This window comes from Seriola dumerili, unplaced genomic scaffold, assembly GCF_002260705.1.
Source record: "Seriola dumerili isolate Sdu_G_001 unplaced genomic scaffold, Sdu_1.0 BDQW01000538.1, whole genome shotgun sequence".
Taxonomy (NCBI): Eukaryota; Metazoa; Chordata; class Actinopteri; order Carangiformes; family Carangidae; genus Seriola; species Seriola dumerili.
Window position 1 is genome coordinate 1,228,335 of NW_019174793.1, and position 21,675 is coordinate 1,250,009.

The window sequence follows — 21,675 nt, forward strand, 5'->3', positions numbered from 1 at the left end:
AAACAACAAACAGAAACTGTACAAATTGCACAGGAGGACTGGGGGGGTCACTACAGGAGCCCAGCAGCTCATATTTGCCCCCTATAGGAGGTGCCTGTGATCTTAACACCAGTGGTGTAATGGAACCAAATCCTGATTTATTCTTGTATTATACTGAAGTTTATGTAACTTTTTAACTCTATTCCACCACAAATATTATAATTCATACTTGACTACCTTGCATTTATTTCAGTCAGGCTGCATACTTTTACTTTTGTTACTTTTTTTTGCTGATAATAACTACTTCTGTACTACTACTTAACATAAAGAACTAACTACAAATAAGAAAACAGAATTAGTTTATAATATGTTTTCTCAGTGTGTTTAAATGTGACCAAACACAAGGCAAAAATAATTAAAATACAGAGGCTTCAGAAGTTATCTCCAAGTTTATAAAAGTTATTAGACTTTCATGTTCAAGAATAGTTGAATAGTTACCTGAAAAAATAAAATATGAAAAATCCAAATATTAAAAGAGAGATAAACCCTTTATTGTAAAGGTTAGGGTGGTGGTTGGGGGTTTGTTGCTTCATTTACATGCAACACTTGCCCTGTCTCACATACATTAGCCTGTCTGGGATAAATGCACAACATTGAAAACCAAGTATTCCACATTTAAAACTAGAACATCCACCATCATCTTGTTTTATTTAGTGGTTTGCACCCAGTTCCCATAAAACGGGACATGGATGACTGTGGGTGGGAAAAAAAAAATCTGGCTCTACTGTATGATGCACACAAGCCTGAACATCTGGATGGGGGCGCTGTGACTATAAACGCCCAGAGAGCGTGGCGCTATACATCTGACACAGGAGAATTATAGAGTTAATAGTATTTGGCATGACAGGGAGAGAGAGCGGGAGCGCAGTGCCGTGCCTGAATGCAGTCTCATCCTGTTTAGTATTCACTGTACGCAGCGCCTGGAGGCCCCGGAGGGCTCACCTGCCCGGAGTCTAGACGCACTATCACACACGTTAGACAGCGGGATCGAACCGCCCGTCCTCCCGGCTTCACGGTCCGAGCGGTGTCGGGCAGGAGGGAGTCGGTCGCTTCCACACCACCCAAGGGAGAAGACACCCCGGTGAGTAGTGAGTGAGTGAGTGGGTGGACTAGTGGGTGGGGCTCAGACAGTCGGGTCGGCTGGGGACGCTGCCTGTCTACCTGCCCGCAGCGGTGCGTGGGCTCAAACGTGTAATCTATTACTCTGGCAAATGTATTTTAATTACTTTTACTTTTATTACCATTACTCGTTACACTGTATCCCCGCCAAAAATATAATGTTTCTGGTCTCATTTACTCTTATAAAATAATATTCTATAATATAAATGAAATGAAAATAAATATTATAAAACATCTAATTAACACATACAACCTAAACAACATCAATTTGAGATGTCACACCATTGTTTTGACTGGATAAATATCTCAGTATTTCCACGTTCAAGTCAACTTTCCTGCTATTACTCATCCAAATGATTGTGTCTGTGCCAAGTTATTTTTAGTAATGCTGAGGAAAACAAACTGAATGTGGAGTGAGCCTATAATTTACCTTCAGCCTGCTATTTAAGGGATTTGGTGACAAAAGTGAGGATTTATTCAGGTCTATATTGTGTCAACCACCAAGGTAAACTCACCTTTATTTTTGCTGTTAGATTATCACACACATGGCTGACATGAATTTACCAGTGAGAGTTTAATGGGAAAAAAAAAGTTTAATAGAGGAAGATTAGGTTTTGACAGCACCTATAATAATTTTGGATTAGGTTGCAGTTACATTCACACACCCAATTTACCATGATTCACAATTGGTATGGAATTACAAAACATAAGGTGCAGTGTTAATTCGTTACAGCACTGGTGAAAGTAATGAGAAAATGCAGGCTGCCTCCCCATCTGTCTGTCTGTCTACCTGTCTGTCTGTCTGGTCGATCGGTAGCTCTGCGATCTGTCTGCAACCCCTGGGAGAGTAAAAAAAAAAAAAAAAGAAAAAAAAATCCCCGCTCTGCTCCCCTGCGCCCCCCCCCCCCTCCTCGATAGCTCTGCGCTCTCCTCCTCGCCTGCATGTGTGTGCGTGCGTGCCCGTGAGCCCGAGCACGCGCGCGCACGTGTTAGGTATGTATGTGTATGCATGAGTTGTGTGCGTGCTCCGGCTGCTGGTTCACTCACACTCACACACTCACACACACACACACACACACACACACACACACACATACACACAGTATACACATACACACAGCATACAGTCACAATGAATGGCTGCCTGTAGCGAGGCGGAGGGAGACACTAGACCGCTTCTTCTGCTGCTGCTCCTCCATTGAAACACTTTCCAACGGATAAACAGCCGAGGGGGTGAGTTGAGCACGGCGGGTCACCGAGTACAACGGTTCGGGCTCGGCCGGCGAGACGAGTCGGTCGGTCGTCCGAGTCCCGAACTGTGTCTGTGTGTGTGTGTGTGTGTGTGTGTGTGTGTGTGTGTGTGTGTGTGTTGGGCTTCTTGAATTCGGATGTGAATTTGGATAGAGTGCTGTATGGTCTGCGGTTGTGTGTTGAAGTGAATGGGGGTTAAGCTATTGTTTTTTTTTTTATTGTTTTTCTTTAGGGGAGGGAGGTGGTAAAGTTCTGCTAGCTACTATGGGGGATGGGCTGATGGGGACAGACCAAACTTTAACCACTTCACCGGCTTCACTCATTAACCGCCGCGGGCTGTCCCCCCTTTACCATCGGTGAGTGACTTGATGAGTCCCCCCCCCCCACTCCTCGCTCTTCTTTCTTTCTCCCACATTCCTGAACTTTCTCCAAAACTACTGGGTGTTTTTGGTAGTGAGCCAGTTTTTTTTTTCCAAGTGCCATGCTGCATTTGAAAAACACCAGACAGCCGTTGATTCGCCCAATATCATGGTGTCCTGTCGGTAAACGGGTTAAGATTTTACAGCCAGCCCCCTACTTTCCTTTCCCCTCCTATCCTCTCTCCCCTCGCCATGCCGGATCCATCCGTCTGTCTCGCCCACAGTTGCAGCGCATTTGTGTCCCGGGATGACCTGTTGATGTCGGCTAAAGATGGAGTGCCTGAATCGCCCTCCGCTATAGACCCCCCTCTCTCGGCTCCGGTAAAAATAAAAATAAAATAATTATAACGTTAAACACATTGATTCACATTGGAGTTCAGCCAAGTGAATGTAGCCTATGTGGCTTCCCCGGTTCCCCTTTTGGTGGGGATTTAATAAATAATTTATTCGCTGTGATATATCACAAGCGACATTTTGGAGGGGAACAACGCGTGTCTGTCCCGTATCGGTAGCTGCCATTCGTCCGGAGGAGGAGGAGGGAACTCGGTCTAAACGGACATCACACCGCGCTGACACTGAACAACGGGAGACGGGGAGAGCGGTGAACTGCTGAATATTTCATCCCCCGCGACTATTTTTGTGGCTACATTTCGTTCCCCACGGTTCTTCGGACGATAAACGTGTGTGTGCTGGAGGGGGGGAGTTGACACACAAAATAGAGGAGAAGAGCTCGCTTTTTTGTCCCTTTTCCGCTGCCACCCCCTCCCTCCTTTCCTCCCTCCCTCCCTCCCTCCGCGGAACGCACGCACACACCGGCCCGGGCCAGCCGAGGACTCCCAAATCCTACCGGGCATCGAGGCTGGCACACGGCGGGGCACCGAGAGCTTCTCTGCCCGCTCTGACTGCCCTGCTGCCCCGCTGGTGGTGGGTTCTTTCTCTCCCGACGCGTCTACCGGCGAGACGTCGGCTCTGCTAGACTTTCATGTGAGATTAATTGATGTATAATTGATGTGTATAAATAATATTCGGTTTTTGAAGTTTCAGCTCTGGTCGTGCTCAAGGGAGGCTACACCATAGCCACATTTTGGTGCCTGTCTACCCACGAGTGTCGGTAAATACAGCATTTCCAGCCTTAAATGCCCTTTAAACTAAAAGCCACACAAGGCTGGAATTTATTACACGTAATTTAAAGGAGTGTTTACGAATTAAATACATAGGTGAAGTGTTTTACTAATGTCAGTATTAGCCTTAGCTTTAGCTTGCTACTTGCTAACAGGCCACCTTTAACCTCCCTAAACCAGGAAACTGAGTATGATTAGGTAGTGATTGATGTTGATATCAAAAGCTTGTGTTAGTGTTGAGTCAAATAAGTGCTCGGGTTGACTTTGTGCCAGCAAGGTGACTGCAGTGATCAAGTTACTTTTTTTGGTATTTGGGTGTTAGCTACAGCATGTGGTTAGTCTGTATAAAGTAATCCAGAGTTTGTGGCACAGGAGGTGAATTTAAAATAAGTTGTAGAGGACACACACAGACAGACACACACACACACACACACACACACACACACACACACAGTTTAGCATGGAGTCAGAGCATATAATGGGGCACATGGGGGCTGCAGGGCAAGGGTCAAGTGGTGTGAATTAACTCCCCTTTATGTTTCCTGGAAGTTGTTGTGACCTCTCTGACCTGTGAGGAGGAAAAGGTGGCTGGTAGGATGTCCTTGGTTGACATCTCTGTGCTCTGCAGTGTGTTGAAATCAAATCAGGCAAGCAGCTCCTTGTGTGGGAGAGAAAAACTTGCTTTTAGGCTACCAAAATACCCTTGAGCAATTTCAGATTTCATGACTAATTCTGGTGTCCTGTTGTGAATATCAGCATAACCGTAGACCTTTCTGTTTCTCTACTTTTTGGTGTGATCAGAGCGTTTGTTTTTCCGTTTGATTATTGATGGAATATTTTCTTCATGTAAGTGCTTTGTCTTAGCAACTGGCTGCTTATTATTCATATTATTGCACATATTTACACCTGGAAACCACGACAGGCATCTAGTATTTGTTGCTGAGAAGCTCCACTGGGACACTTAGCGGTTCAGATTCTTGCTCAAGGCCACGGGAAGTGCAGATGTAAGGGAGTAGACGGTGCACATCATGCATTTTTAGTTCCTAGTTTTTTTTTCCCCTCACAGCCAGTTCAGAGGTCAAAACTAGCAACTTTTAATCAGGATCCTGCTGCTCTATCAGTACACTTAGATAGTAATCACCAGTATCACTGAGATCAAGATGCACTAATTAAAGTAGGAGTAATGTATGTAAACAAATCCTGGATGAAGCCCAAAATGCATGGAGAAAATATCACTCTGAACCACTTCTGTTGAATTATAATTACATTAATGTAATGCATATTGATTTTTTTTTTTACATCGGCACAAACTGTCAAGGCACAATAATGTCAAGGTACACTGGCAAGCAAACACTGACTTCGTCAGACTATTTATTGATTTTAACGAAATAAGAAGGAGAAAACTCAACTGTAATTTATACACTTGGGCGCTAATAGTGTTTTGACATGATGGGAATGGGAATTCAATTCAAATAGTACAAAATGCTCCCAGTCCAATAAGCGGTCTTAATTGTTTTTGTTCAGAATAGGGCGGTCCAATTAATTAAGCTTAATAATATTATAAGGGAAGTTTACACAATTAATACACACACTAATATTAGCATTTTGGCAATTTCTCATGTATCTTATTTCAACTGAGTTGCTTGTTGCTGTAGGAAACGCAGATGTTGATATTCAGTACTTATTTTACCCATAGCTGTGTAGATATTTGTGCAGAATTTCAGGATTTCAAAATAAAATCAAAACACTGTTAATGAAATGTGCAGCACTGGAGTTGTAAATAGACATGCTTTAGTCTCTCTTGTAGCCCAGTGCATCACTAACTGTGCCTGTATCTATCAAAATTAATTAGTTGCAATAAACCTAAAAATTAATTATGATGAAATGCAGATGGCCCCCTATTCTCAGCGCTTCCCTTACGTGGGCGTAAGGCAAGAGCTCAGCATTGCTTTAGCCCCTTTTTTTTTTTTTCAGCTTTAGTTTTCAACGAGGGGAAGTTTGCAGAGCGTGCACAGTACAGTACAGTACAGTAACACTCTGTTTCACATTCACTTCACACCTGGAAGCTTGTCAGTACGACCACTGTCTTTTATTGTTGGCCAAGGAGCAGCTCCACTCAATGAGTTTGGATTTAAAGTTAAAAAATCCACCTGAGGACTTTCTTCTCTAGTTTTATAATTTGGTGACGTTTTATTGCACACCAGGTGCAGATAGTGTTTTTGTGAGGAGTTGCAACTTACTTATTTTGTTGACCTTGCTTTCTCTATACCTGTCTTGTCTAAGTTTCCCAAAAGGACTTTCAACAACCACTAGAGACTGGGTTTTTTTTTTTGTGCTGTGTATTGAATATGAGCTAGAAGTACAGTTTTGTAACAGGAGACATTGTCATGATGTGTCATGCCTAGTTGTTCAGATAACATTAAAGCTGTCACCACCTACTACAGATCAACAAAGGTTCAAGGTATTTCTGCGCTGCACACTGCTTATTTTGGAAGTGGAAAAACCTGCATCTCCGCCTCTTCCCCCTCTGAACGTCAATATGAGATGGTGGCTCTTGAAAAAGACCTTAATGTTTGACGAAGAAACAGCAAAAGTTGGCGTTTAACTTAAAATGAATGTATTACTGTCCAACTGTGTTGTAGACGCTTGGTCAAGCTGTTTACATTTGGCCTGTTAAACGCAAGAAAAAGGAAAATATGCCACCAGACATCAAACAAAATGGGTTTAAATAAGGTTTGTCTCCGCTCAATTTTTTTCAATTTGGAATCTCTAATTTCCCACCAAAGTGGTGCATCGCGATTGTCTCTAATCTTTGGCTTTTTTTCAACGTTGAGTCCAGTAGTTTTTGTTGTTAAATAATAGTTTTAATAGTATGTAAGGCCAGTTGTGCTGTGAGTAGATTGTGTTTACATTTTCCAGCATCCCATTCAGACTAAGTCAGGTTTGATGTGGTTGTTTGGCTGAAAACAGCTGACTCGAGCTGTGTGGCCCAGGGTCTCCAAGAAGACCTCAGTGCAACAGTCACAACAGCCAATCAGTGAAGTTTAATGAAACGAGTGCACAGCTTGTCAGCGGGATTCCCACTGTTTTTGTTACACTTGTGATAAGTTACTGTACAATTCTTCCTTCACCCCGGCTGAACCCCACACATCAGCAATATTTCTTTTCCAGCATTTGTCATTGTGCTCTCGTTCTGTTTGACTGCATGTTTTTAAGCTCTACAAATCGCCAACTAAATCAGATTTCTCCAGGAATTATGTGTGAAATACTTGAGGTTGCAGATGAAAGTCGGTCGTATATGGACTTGCTATTATCACGCAGTCCAGTGTGACGGATGAATGTATGTGTTCAACCTTTTTTCAGGTGACCTGTTTTTTATTTTACAACCTAAAATGACTGGGAACACACATAATATTCAACTGTGAATGCAGTTTTTTTTTTTTTTTTTGGCCCCAAGACGTCTGTGTGTGTACATGTAGAGTGATTTTTAAGTTCAGTAGTTTTGTAAATTCGAATAGACTTTTTATGATTGTAGTACGGTCATGTGTGGTGCTGAAATGATTAGTGTTGGAGACTACTGTATGTTTTGTTGTCTGCGAGTATAATGACAACTGAATTGTATGGGATTAGTTGATCAACTTCTATTTAATTGACAAGATTCATTTTCAAGTAGTTTATTGGATAAAGCTGACTGTACATACAGGAGCTGATCACGGTTACGATTTAATTTATTGTAAATAATATTGCGATTATTTTTGGCAGATACTGATGATGATGTGATTTTTGCTGGGTTCTGTATCAAACATGTATTTTCCCTTTACATTTGGAGAATATGACTTGTAGGTGGGTGCGTCTCTGTTCCGGTGTCAGTTTTTCCTTCCTGATACTGATTCCACTACCTGAAACTGTGTATCGGCTGATACTAAGGACCGATTGTTTACCAATGCTGTATACTACTAATCCCGTGGGGTGTTGTATGTTTGCTGTCGTTGTTGTATGGTGCGGCTCAGGTTAAACAATTTGTAAAACATGAGCAGATACATGAATGCCATAGAAAAGTTCTTTTAATATCTGATTTGACTGTCGGTCATAAAAAACAAATCATTTTAGGAATAAATAATAGTCCCTACACTAGTTGTCCTGACATGAAACTAAAGCCTTGCATACTGGTGGGACTTCCCAGTGTCACATGTTGCAAGACTGCAGACGTTTTGCAAACGTTGCACTATTTACTGGAAATATTCTTCTTCTTCGCTGCTCTAAAACAGTAGTTACAAGTTGCTGCCCAGTATAACTTCGTGCGTAGGGTATTTTTTTTTTTAGAGCGGTGAAGAAGCATTGATTTCCGAGAAAACTGCTGATTTATCTGGGTGTGAAATTATAACGTGAATTGATAAATTACATGGTATTGGAACGGTGTGAAGACTTGTGTACTCACCGAGACCCGATCCATGTGTGGGTTTGACTAACGGCAATCTACAGAGTTGTAGACATTTTCCATACTTGACAACATCAGATAAATGTTTTCTTATTCTCATTAAGTCAGTCTGACGTCGTCGTCTTCAAGTTTGTTTTGGGTCAAAGTTGTAAAAACTGACATGCCCCCCCCCACCCCCCCACCCACTCTAAACGTTTACAAGGAGAACTAAAGGTGCTATAGCAGACTACGGTACTGTTTAGGTTACTAGGTCTCGTCTGCGAGTCTTCCTCCCGGTGGAAGAACAAGACTAATCACCAGCTTATTGTTTCCTATTAGTGGTTTGTTTTGGGTTGTAGCCAGCGTAAGAGCTCAGCGTCATCTACTACTACCAGCTACTGTCCCCATGATGATTTACTCTGCGTGTGTCCGCCAAGCTTGCACGCCGTCTATCATTTGGAGATCATGATCTTTGTGTAAAATGTGTTTGCTCAGTAGTGAAGTGACTCGCCTTTGTTCTCATCTGTTTACTTCTGCTCCGTGTATGTAAATGTATTGTGCATTTATTAACAAAAAATAAAGAGGCCTCTCCAAAGTGATGCTTCCAGTCCCGAGACAAAGATGGTTTTAGAGATTGTTTATGTATTTTTTATGTCACTGGTTTGACAGTTCCTGCACTCTTCATCACAGGCTTCTTTTGTTGGATGGTGATGAAGACGAGTGAAATGGATGTGTTATGTAAGCGACTGTGTTTTGACTGAGAAGGAGAGACGAGAAAACAACAAAGTAGGCCAAAAACCACCAAACAGTTTATTAACTGTGAATTAGATGTAATGAAACACGGTTAAAACGGAGGGGGGAAAAAAAGAGAGAAAGACGGCTTATATAACTGTCGCTGGTGGCCCCGAATTCTCTTTCATTCGGATTCATTTGGAACTCAGAGTTTTGAATTAAAGTTGTTTACCAAATACTTAATTCATTAATCATCATACACTTGACTTACCCTGTTCCTTTATTTTAAGTCTCTTTCCTCCCTCCCCATTTTTGTCTAGTCTGAGTTTTTTCGCATCTTCTTCTTTACTCTGTTATCCTCGTCTCATCACTGGTTCATTAACTGTTTCCTTCCTTCCTTGAACGTGCTCTGTCTCGTCTTGTCCTCGCTTCCTCATCACCTCTCTGATGTCTCTGTTAACCCATTTCCTCCTCACCTTCCCTTCAATCGTCGTACCTCACCTTTCTTTCAGATGTCTCTAATCCATTCCTCTCTTTCTAGCCTTTCAGCTCTAACTTCTCCTCTTCTGTCTCCTGCAGACCCTGTGGTGCTGGGCAGAGCGTTATGGCTCAGACGCTGCAGATGGCGATCCCTAACTTTGGCAACAACGTCCTGGAGTGTCTGAACGAACAGCGGCTGCAGGGCCTCTACTGTGATGTCTCCGTGGTCGTCAAGGGACACGCCTTCAAGGTGCGGGAAGAGTTTTAACCATTTTTGTATTTCAGGATGATTATTTGTATTCAGACTTACTGACACGTTCACATGGGAGCTGCGCACTGTGACCACAGTCTGTCGCTGGTTACTAAAAACTGGCACTGGTGAAAGAACTGCTTCATTTTTTTTCTGGAACGTTGGTCATCTTACCTGCTAGACAATAAGCCTAAAGTCACGTTGAAATCTTAAAGCTTGAGATGCATAAGTTGTTTGTGGTTTAAATAATATTTCCAACTTTATTTAGATTGGCTTTTTTTCCCAAACCAAAGAAATTAGTGGTCGAAGGAGAAGTCGAATTGAAACTGTAAAATAAAGGAATGCGTTTAAATAATTTCAGACAACATGCTTTGGTCTGATTTTGTTGCGTGCTCACTGGTCCTGTAGGACTACAGTGTTGGTGTAATTAGTTCCACAATAGAGGTATTGACAAAATTTTGCTCAGTTTAATTGGTGGGACAGGAAAATATGGTCCAGGTCAAAAATGGCCAGACTCCTGCTTTAAATAATTTCGAATAGATTTTTCCTGAGCTCCATCTGGCCACCTCTCACTAGAGACATAAATCTTTGGCTTTGCCACTGTTCAATACAGTTTCACTCCGTAAGGCCAAGAGTTGAGATTTGGCTGTGTTACAGAAGTTACTGCAACACAATGGGAAATGATTCCTCTACAGTTGGATACAATTTTGATGTGGTCAATACTTTCAGAAATAAATTACCTGCCTCTCTTGCAGTTGAAGAAAAACTCCATCAAAGTGAGATTACTGTAAATATTTGTCAGGCAGCTGAGATGAAGCCAACCTTCCGCTACATATATGTGGTTTGGGTTTACTGCACTGCACTCAAGCAACTCTGTAGATTTTAATTCTGCACACATCAGCTCCATTTCATATCTTTTTCACCCTTGTGACTTCACCTCTCGCCGCTCCTCACCCTCTCAGGCCCACCGCGCAGTTCTGGCAGCCAGCAGCTCCTACTTCCGGGATCTGTTCAACGCCGGGGGGAAGAGCTCGGTGGTGGAGCTGCCCCCGGCCGTGCAGCCGCAGAGCTTCCAGCAGATCCTGGCCTTCTGCTACACAGGACGCCTCAGCATGAACGTTGGAGACCAGTTCCTGCTCATGTACACCGCCGGCTTCCTCCAGATCCAGCAGATCATGGAGAAGGGCACAGAGTTTTTCCTCAAGGTAGAAATTAGCCGACGAAGCTTTGATGTACAGTGATTAATGAATCCAGATGTAGGAGTGTTGGTAAAGAGGTCATAAGTACATTAGCACTAATGTAGCACTAATTTCTACATATTAGAAATCCTGTAAATCGTAATCATGGAGAGAGAATCTGCCAGACATGAGTATGATTACATTTTTTGTGCTGCCACCATGGCACCTGTTGTGTGTGACATTATGCGTGGCGTTATGTTGTCATGGGGGTGTCTGTGTTTGTAGATCTGATTACATTTGGAGTGCCTTGCTGCATAAATCTGCATATTAATGAGAGAAACTGATTTCCTTGAATGTAGCCTTTCATACCCCCAGACACAGAGTTAAGATGATAAAAGCCACGAATTACACGAAGCATCTGAGGGGAAAAATACAGGATCTGCTACTGGAGCATGAATTAAGTTGCTGCTGGTCTTAAAATGTTATTTATCAGACATGGTGGTGTTTTTTACTCCACCAGCGACCTTGGCAAGCCACCAAAGAATTTTAGTAATCTGAGTTTGATACTAAAAATCAGCTCGTAGCGTAATAAAAGAGGTTAAATTTGTACAGACGAATGTTTGAGCTGCTGGGTTGGGTTAGGTACCATTTGAGAAATGACTAATTTAGCTGCTGTTTTCCAAATAATAAATGAATAAGTTAGTCAGAAAATAGCACCCCATTGTGACGCAACACCCTCAAATGAACAAAATATATTTAATTTACATTCATATTAAAGAGAAAAGCAGCAAATTCTGACATTTGAGAAGCTGCAACCAAATTTTCTTTAAAAATATTTTGCTTTAAATAATTATCAGCTAATAAAGCTATGGTAATTATCAGCTTTTTATGTTTAAATTAAATAATTTAAACATAAAAAGCCTCATGTGTTGCTAGCAGGTGTACAGTAACTTTACCTGTGTACCTGTGCAAATGTTGATTGAATTTAGGAGCTGAATATTCCACATTTTGGTGCAGTTTTCTGTTCTTAATGCTACAGACACGTTTCAGTCGATACCAAACCTATATTGAGGTTTAATATCCAGCTGTACTTAGGAGGAGGTTTATGACATTTTAAACGTGCATGAATCTGAGAAGTTGTGAAATTACGTTTATGTTCATTGGTAATTGTATGAAACAAAAGTTTGATCCTTCTTTATGTCACCACACCTGCAGGTCTCATCTCCAAGCTGTGACTCCCAGGGTCTCCACACTGAGGAGACCCCGCCCTCTGAGCCTCAGAGTCCCGTCACTCAAACGGTGGGAGGGGGCGGAGTCGGCGTGGTCGCCACAGCCGCGGGAAGGCCTTCCTCTTGCCTGACGCCCCTCCCCCTGGTGTCCAAAGTGAAGACAGAACAGACAGCGAGCACACCTCAGCCCGCCCCGCAGCCACAGCAGGTAGGCTCCGTCTTCTGATGCCTTCCAAAGCAGTCGCCAAAGTGTCGCTTTGGTGCAGTAATTAACAGCTCTGAGGTGTGAAGTGGCCTGAGAAGAGAATCAATCATTATTCGCTCTTAACGTCATTTGAAGCAGAGCATCATGAGTAGGTGTTTCATTGAGTTTGAGATTTGAAAAGGCTTTAATAGACTTTCAAGGCGAGCCTGCTCCCAGTACCTCAAGTGACAAAAAAAGCCATTTACTTGTTGCAGCTGGAAAGCTTACTCATAAAACTCGATACATCCATACTTTTTGATGATCATAGCCTGAAGGTTAGTTCTGAAATATAGCATAAACAGCCATAATCTTTCTTTCTTTTTTTTCAGGCGAGGAAATAAATAATGTTGCAGGTCAGAGGTTATTTAAATTGTGTTCATTCAACCACTTTATAGGAGCTTTAAACGGAGGAGGTGAAGAGCCTCAATACTGACAGAAGAGTATGGTTTGTTTTGATCATATTTTCCATCCATATTAATTAGCGGTTGATGTTAAAGTAGCTCAAAATTGTAGAGATGATTTGATGTTGCATAATTGTGGCTTAATTCAAACATCAGAATGACTTTTTCATGTTCTATTTTTTTGAGTTTCTATTGAAAATAAAGGCGAGCCAGAATCTGTTCAAGAAATGTACTGTACCTTTCAATAGCTCTTTTTACCTGATTTAATACAGCATGCGTTTTCATTAAAACTTGAGCTTTCAGTGGTGCTTCTATTAATCAAGTATTCTGAAAGTTTGATTTTAACTTGCACTTACTCAAACAGTGGATAGAGCATTGTAAATCTTTATATATAAGAAAATCTATGCGTGGATTGAGTCTAGTTAAAATGCAGGTAAAAGAGAAACTGGAGAAACCTGTGTCTTGTAATTTACCTCAGAGGAAAGCATCTGTTGGCTGCTCAAAAATAGATGCCATGTGATATCAGGTGCTAATCTGCATATCAGTGTATTCACTACACAGGAAGAGGCAGTGTGATCATCATGTACGTTTGATTTAGATGAGCACATAGCATCAGATGTACAGATTTCCCGCTGTTTTCAGTAGATTTGTTACTTTTAAAAAATCTGAAATCTTGTTAAAACTGATCACGATGACACAGGCTTTCGTTTTTCCTTTATTTTTGATTTGCTTGCCGTTAGAGAAGCTGTATTTTAATGAGACGTTTCAAGCGTTTCTGAGTCAGAAAGGTAGAAAATACTGGAGAGAGCTTCTTTAACCAGATGCTGCAATTTAGCAAGTGAGCTTAGCATTGAATATCAACAACTTTTCAGGTGACATCTGAGCAGAATCGAACAGTTCCTGACGCGTCTCCTCTCATGATCAGTCCAACTACTCAGTCATTGTATGAACATGTGGCTCCTCTCTCAGATACATGCTTGAATTGTTGCCTCTGTTTGTTTTTTACGTGAAGACTAAAGGAGCTATTTGTTAGTTATGCTATTGCTACGTGGCTAACGTTAGCATTAACAGCTGTTTACTTACCAGTCTAGAAGAAACGTGAATTCAGCATCAAACTCCGCCAGAGGCAGGGAGCAACGTCAATGCTGATGTTTTATCTTTTCTTCTGACGTTAACACGCTAACCAGCTAGCCCCGGCCTGTCTTGTCACTTTCTGATAGCAACTCAAAGCTGCCCTGAAGATGTAGCGCCGCTCAGAGGACGTGTAACCTCTTGTATTATAAAGACGACGATGAAGCTCTTGCCAAGAGACAGTCGCCACCTCCGCTCCTGCTGCATTCGGTGGCAGGGAAAACTTATATTATATTTTCTGTTTGTTGATTGTAAGTTGTTAGTAATGACCTGGAATCTCTCTCCTCCGCAGCAGGAGAGCTCTCCCTACTCGGTGGTCTGCACCCCTGTGGCCAAGCGGCTGTGGGAAGGGGGCAACCGTGACGGGGGAGGGGGGTCTGGAGGGGGCGGAGGAGGTGGGATGAGGAAGGCTGCGCGCTACTCCTCCTCCTCCTCTTCCTCCTCCACCTCCTCCAACAACACTACCCATGATGCCTCTGGGCGTGGACTTGCAGCCAACGCCGCCATGGTGGGTGGCGGCGGCGGCGGCGCCACTTCGGTGGGAGGAGTCGGACTCAACAGTAACCACAACAACAATAACAACAACAACGGCGGGACCCCCGAGGGCACGAGCCCGGGCACCCTGAGCATGTACACCAGCGACTCGCCCATCAGTTACCACGACGACGAGGAGGAGGACGACATAGCGGACGAGAGCGCCGAGGAGCAGTACAGACAGATCTGCAACATGTACACCATGTACAGCATGCTGAACGCCGGCGCAGCAGGTGAGCTCTGACAGCAGACGAGTTCAGCTCGAGGTTACTGTGTTTTCATGTGGATCTCAAAGTTTCTGTCGTCTGATCTCTGGAAACCTTTCACCGTCGCGTGTTCACAAATACGAATCCTGCAGACGTTGTTTATCCAAAACTTTTTCAGAGGAAAGGAAATGTTCAAAACACCGAAACCACTGGAAGTTGTGGATCCGTCCTTTATTTTTTTTATTTTTTTTTTTTAAGCTTACGGATTGTTTCAGTTTAATTATTCAAAGGTTTTCGGAATTAAATATGGCGATAAAGTTTATTCAAAATACAGGAGAGATGGGCCTTAAGATGAACAGTGTCATCAAATTTCTTGGAATTCAAATAGTTTTGTTTTACCTGTTGTTTTGATCTAAAGGTCATAGGTTGAAAGGTGTTTTTAAGTCTGTCGTCCAGGTTGAGCTATCTCCATTGACCTACAACAGAAATGCTCAGAGTCTGATATCCAGCCATTCTCTGATTTCTACTTAATAAAGAATGAATAAAACACTTTGAGATATAAACCAGAGGAGTTTAATGCGTTGAATCGAGGCAGAGGAACATCCAGTGCAAAGTGGAGTGTAATTGTCTCTGTGTTACAGTCCATTAAACACACACTTTGGACTGAACTATCTCATTCACACCATGGTTACATACTCAAAAATGTTTTCATTGAATATTTTGATTAATATTTATTTAATCATTTATTAAATATTTCTGAAGCAAAAGTTAATAGGGCTTTGGCTGGAGGGCTTTAAAAAAAAAAATCTTTTTATTGTTTGCTTCTGTGCACTAATTGACATTGGTAATTAATTTTCTCATCAACATATGGATTCATAACAGTAATTTAATTTGAGCTGAACTCCACTATGTGTGCATTTAAATTGTCCTAATGTGCACAGAGGCAGGTATTCCCCCGAGAACATGGTGTAATTATCTGTTAAAGAGGTACTGGAGTATTTGGTAATTGAGAATTATTTTTTTTATTTTTTTTTTATTGATCAGAATCAAACTGTGAAGTACCAGGAAGTGAATTTTTGTTCTTTTTTTAATTGATTTAAATCATAATTTTGCAAATTTTAATGTTTTATTTAGTTTTTTTTTGTGTGAATAGTTTTAACATTCGGCATCTTTTCCTAAATGAACAAAAAGAAAACACATTCATGGTCCTCAGTAAGATTTTGTATCCACTGTGAAACTGTGGCACTGGTGTTGTCAAATTTCAAACCCAGCCCTGAACGTAACACTGATCTACCATCCTCCCTCCCCAGTGGTCGGGGAGAGGGTGGAGGCTCTGCCGGACTTGGCCCCAGACTCCGGCGGCGGACGGGGAGGCAGGGGGGCGCGGTCCCGGCAGGACCTGGCGTCGCTGCCTGCCGAGCTCATCAGCCAGATCGGGAACCGCTGCCACCCGAAGCTGTACGAGGAGGGCGACCCGGCCGAGAAGCTGGAGCTGGTGAGCGGCACCTCCGTGTTCATCTCCCGCGCCCAGCTCATGAACTGCCACGTCAGCGCCGGCACCCGCCACAAAGTGCTGCTCAGACGCCTGCTGGCCGCGTTCTTCGACAGGTCAGTGTCCGACACGCTTCGGCCGACCAAGCGATTGGCTTGTGAATCGTTGTGTAGTAAAGCCAGAGAACTGTACGTGCTTGTGCAGTCTGTGAGCAGCGGGAACATGGACGTACAGTATATTCCTGATGAAGCCTCACGCTGTTGGATCCAGTGCAACTGATAACTGAGGCTTGATGCGTTGAATGCTTGACGATGGAGTCATTTATAATTAAAGATGATCTTAAAAGTGGTCGATATGTGTTCCAAGTCCTAGTCATCCAACTGGGCTGCCTGGTTGTGGAGCGTAAACTTAACACCAGAACTAGATTTATTCACTTATTTTCTAACAGACATTTTGAAATTCATAGATTGGGAGAAGGCGGATGAAAATAAATGGTGATTTCATGGTGGTTTCAGCCAGTTAAATGAAGTGTAAATTATCACAGACAAGTCAAGAAGTACATTTTATTTGTCTCTCTGTCGTGTTGCGCACAACTTGTTCTCACTTTGACAGCAGAAAACAGGAATAATAAACGTCAAGGTTTGAAAATACAGAAAGACACACAAAGCTGAGTTACCAAAGTTTGTCACAAGCAGCGTGTGGGATTCACTGAACACCACAGACCTGAGCTGGAAACCTGTGTAAGTGTCTTTGCCTTCAGTCTGACTTGTGGACTGCGGTTTGCTGAGTGTCGGTGTGAGTGTGTCTCAGGGGGCTGGTAGCTCAGGGGCAGAGGGACAGACTGAGGATTGAAGGATGGATGAAACGCTTCTGTTAGAAACCACCCCGTCACTGGTGAGGATCGCTGTCTGTGTTGTTGGCTGCAGGCGGAAACAGATGTGTGAAGGTTGACACCATGAACTAAAATACATGATAGTTGCTATGGCATGACACTTGTGCTATAAATGAAGCTCAGTGTGTATGCCGTTAGTGTGTTTTTGGGTGCAGGGCTGCGACTAATATTTTTATCATCAATTCATCGTTTAATCTATGAAACATCACAAATTGTGAAAAAACGTCCCATGAGCTGAAGGGTTAGACGTCTTCAAACGGCTTCTCATGTTTGATCCAAAATATATATATATATATATATATTTATATATACATCTGAATATATTTAATTTACAATAATGTAAGAACAAGAAAAGCAGTCAATTCTCACATTTGAAAATTTGGATCTTGAATGCAACTAACTTCTGTATCTCAGCCTGCACTTCAGCATGTCCTGTAGTTGCCTTTGTTTCCCAAAAGATTCTGTTTATAAAATAAAATGTAAAGATTTTCTGATGTTTACATTAAATCTGTTGTTGATGGGATGTTTGGGGTGTTTTTCGTTGTGTAGGAGCACTCTGGCAAACAGCTGTGGGACTGGTATCCGCTCTTCTACCAACGACCCGAGTCGTAAACCGCTGGACAACAGAGTCCTGCACGCTGTCAAATGTGAGACACACACACACACACACACACACACACACACACACACACACACACACACACACACACACACACACACACACACACACACATATACATCTCAGTGAGAATTTGCCAGCTGCAGCTTTGAAACCTCCTCACCGTCTTTTCTTCTTCTACTTCTTCTTTCATGTTTTTTTTTTTTTTTTACCTTTCTCTCTCCTTTTTTCTCCTCTCTTCCCTCCTCCAGTTTACTGCCAGAATTTCGCACCAAGCTTTAAAGAGAGCGAGATGAACGCCATTGCGGCCGACATGTGCACCAACGCCCGTCGCGTCGTCCGCAAGAGCTGGATCCCCAAGCTTAAACTGCTGATGGCCGACAGCGACGCCTACTCCGCCTTCCTGGCCGACAGCGTGAAGATGGAGGCAGACGCACTGGGGGCAGATCAAGGCTTTGACCCTGCCTCCCTGGAAGCTGTGGCGGCAGCGGCGGCAGCGGCCGCCAACAGTAACGAAGGGGGAGGCGGAGCCACGCCAGCAGAGACCCTCCACGGGGCGGGAGGAGACGGCAGCACTTTGTTTTGAGTGAGTGAACGGACAGATAGATGAATGGACAGATGGACAGATTGATGGAGGGAGGGATGGCATTTCTCTGGTGGGCGATGAGTAGAGAACGGTGGCCACTGTGGTCGTAATGACAGTTGTCACGCCATCCCCTAGCCGCCATGCGTTTGGGGATCTGTTTCTTCTTCTGCACCTCTTTCGGTCAGTTTGTTCTGCTTTCCTTCCTCCGTTTGTCCATGTCTTCAGTCTCTCTCCACGGCCCAGAATGCCTCATTTCGCTCCGTTTCTCCTTCCTTGTTCCGGTGGAGAGAGATAGAAAGACGGCAGAGACAGAAAGGTGGCAGAGGGAGGAGGCCGACCCCCCACCCCCAACCCCCCCCCCACCTCCTCCATCCCTCTGCAACCTTTTCGAACCTTGATAGTTTCAGCGCTTTTACTTTTTATTTGTTTTTGTAGAAGTGTGTCCTGTCACTAAGGCCCCTTTTCTTACACTAATCAATCACAGACCATTCCCAGGGTAGGGGGGGGCGGGAGGGTAATCCTGTTTTGAGAAAGTGATATCTCCTTTCCCAAACTCCAGTAACACTGTTGTTTTGATATTGAATGTATGCGTGGCGAACTGCAGCGTTCAGTGGAGGCTGAGTGAGATTGTACAGAGCCCTTTCTTTTTTTTTTCATTATTTTTTATTTGTCTTTTTTTGTTTTGTTTTGTTTATTTGGGATTTTTTTTATTTTTTTTTTTGCTTTACTTCATCTGGACGGCCAGATGGAAAGCTTCTCTGAAAGCGTGGGGTTAATGAGGTCGGGGGTTGAAATGAATATTAATATGTATATCGGCATTGGTTTATGATCTCCCCTGACCTCGGCCCGACCCCACCTTACCCTGCTCTTTATCTCCTGCCGGGCATGCTGGGAAACTGATTCACCAGCCGTGAGAGAAATGCTGCTGAATTCTGACTGCGGACAGCATTTTGATTCGTTAGTGGCTGGATTCGTCAGCCAGACTAAAACAGAACAAAAAAAGATTTGCTTGACTAAAACCTTCCCCCCCCCCCCTGACCCCCCCCGGACTTTTTGACCCTTAGATGAAAAAAAAAAAAAAAACATTTCAGTTTGTTTACTTTTTCTGTGTCTTTTAAATTTTTCCTTTGTGTGGTTGTTTTTGCCAAGGCTCCTTGTTAACCGATGATTGTCAAAGAGTTTGCACTGTGTTATTTCCTGCGGTATGAGTACAATCGAACTACGTTTTTGTACGTACAAGAAAGAGAATAGGGGTGGTTTTATTTAAAAAATGACAAAAAAAAAGAAGAAAAAATACCAGCTAAAATCCAATTTCTATCTCTGTTTATCACCCGTTTTTTTTTTTTTTTGTTTGTTTTGTTTTTTTTAATCTGAAGGAAAGTCAAGAAATATCCAAAAGCAAGTTTCTGCCTGTGAGCTTAGGAACGAGCTGTGTGTGTGTGTGTGTGTGTGTGTGGATACAGTGGCAATGTTCTTTTGTTTCCAACTCGTGTTTATATTGTTTTCCCTCAGATTATTCACAGCCATGCCCGTTAACAGCACAAGTTTCCTCAGGCTCGCTGCCTGGATGCGTGCTCGCCTGGCATGGACAAAGGTGCTAATTCAAGCATTGGTACATGGCAAGAAATACAGCTGTGTGTGTGTGTGTGTGTGTGTGTGTAGGTGTGTATTTGAGGGGCCACACAGTTTGTTTGTGTGCTGCAATAGAGAGAGAGAGAGAGAGAGAGAGAGAGAGGGGGAGAGGCCAGACGGCGTGTTTTCACACACGCTTGGTCGATTAATTCACCCATCACTGCGGTGAGCACACATACACGCTAATACGCATTTGGGCGCTGTCAGCTGCATCAGCTACAGTACACCAGAGCAACGTGGGAATTAAAGGGGAATTACACCGAGGCAGACCTGAGAGGCTGCTGCTTTTCATCACGTGTGAACAATCAGCTAAAAGTAATTTTGCGTATTAATGAGGCCGCGTTAAGATCTGATGGAAAAGGTAAAGTTTGACTTTTCTTTTTTTTGTTGGATTGACGTCGAAGTTACTGCATTTACGGGAGTTATTCTGAATTGTAAAGAGAAAAGTGGCCAAATAATTTGGCATTGGAAACGACCCTGAAAGTCACATTGCAGTCATAGTGGCCTTTTGTAGAGAAAAGACCAAGTGCAGAACGAGATCTGTTCTCTTTAACAAAGAAATGACCTCCAGACTCCACAATGCAGCTGAATCCACTCATCAGCTAAAGCCAGGAGAGGGCTCTTTGCTCTTGTTCAGTTCGAGGTCGAGGTTGAACACCTGGGCTCCAGGTTGAACGTCTCTGTTTGTTACCACTGATATTTCAGTCCTCAACAGCATTGTGCTGTTTTCAAATGGATATTCGAATCTCCCATACGGCAGATTCAAGCTTTAGTGAGAGCTGAAGTCTTTTAATCATGAAAAATCACTTCCAGACAATCAATATAAAGCCAGCCAGATCTGACACATCTGTCTGTTTGACACTAGAGAATGAAAAGGCCTGATGAAAAGGAGGAGTGTGAATAACACGGAGGCAAAGTTAGCCAGCGGTAAATGTATGTGCCCTTAAACAGATTTGATCAATGGCCCGGACGAAGTAAAACTAAGAATAGTTTGTCCAACAGAACGTGTGGCACAAATTTCAGCTCCTCTTTTTAGGCTAATGACTGATTTATGTTAATTACATCCAGGCCACAAAAGGGCAGTTTATTGCCTCACGCCAAAGTGTGAGAGCTCGCCGGCTTTGTGCATTTGTCCTGTTTTTTAAAGTGTGAACAGGTCAAGCAGTTGAACTCAAATATGGCGGCTGCCGCTGTGAAGCCTCTAAATTGTCATATGAAAAGAAGATTTCATCTCACTAATTAATTTAAAGACGGGGACGTTGGACTCAGCTTGATCTGCTCAGCTGGTCCTGAAATAAACTGCTGAAGCTATTGACGACATACAAACCAGAGCTGATCAGTTACACTAGTGTGACACTTGAATGGATATGCTATAGTAATCCAGCATGATGTAATTTACTGTACGTTATGAAGAAACTGACGATATGCAAGCCGCCATTTTGGTTTTTAAAAAAAGGACATTTAAAATGAAAAAGATCTAACTTTAATTGAAAGTTTTATTCATCATTGTGTAAATGGACACATATAAATATGACATTTTGGTGAAGGAAAAATATGAAGTGGCACCAACTGAAAGTTTCTCTCTGGAGCCCTGAGTTTTGAGCTCTGAGCAATTATCATCAAAATGATCAGTTTTTATAACCAGCGAACTCCTGAAGAGAGTGTGTGTCTGCTGTGGTGTGTGTTCGGTCAGTAGACGAAGT

At 42.9% G+C, this 21,675-nt stretch overlaps 1 protein-coding gene across 1 annotated transcript; it reads left to right on the top strand.

The window, feature by feature from the left end:
- The first annotated feature begins 9,702 nt into the window (after window positions 1-9,702).
- On the top strand, window positions 9,703-18,346 carry nacc1 (nucleus accumbens associated 1). The gene is made up of 7 exons (XM_022764480.1): window positions 9,703-9,828; window positions 10,791-11,033; window positions 12,222-12,407; window positions 14,307-14,778; window positions 16,062-16,359; window positions 17,685-17,782; window positions 18,006-18,346. Exons 1-7 carry the CDS (start codon window positions 9,703-9,705, stop codon window positions 18,338-18,340), a joined length of 1,758 nt encoding a protein of 585 aa, XP_022620201.1. The 3' UTR covers window positions 18,341-18,346.
- Window positions 18,347-21,675: the final 3,329 nt, after the last annotated feature.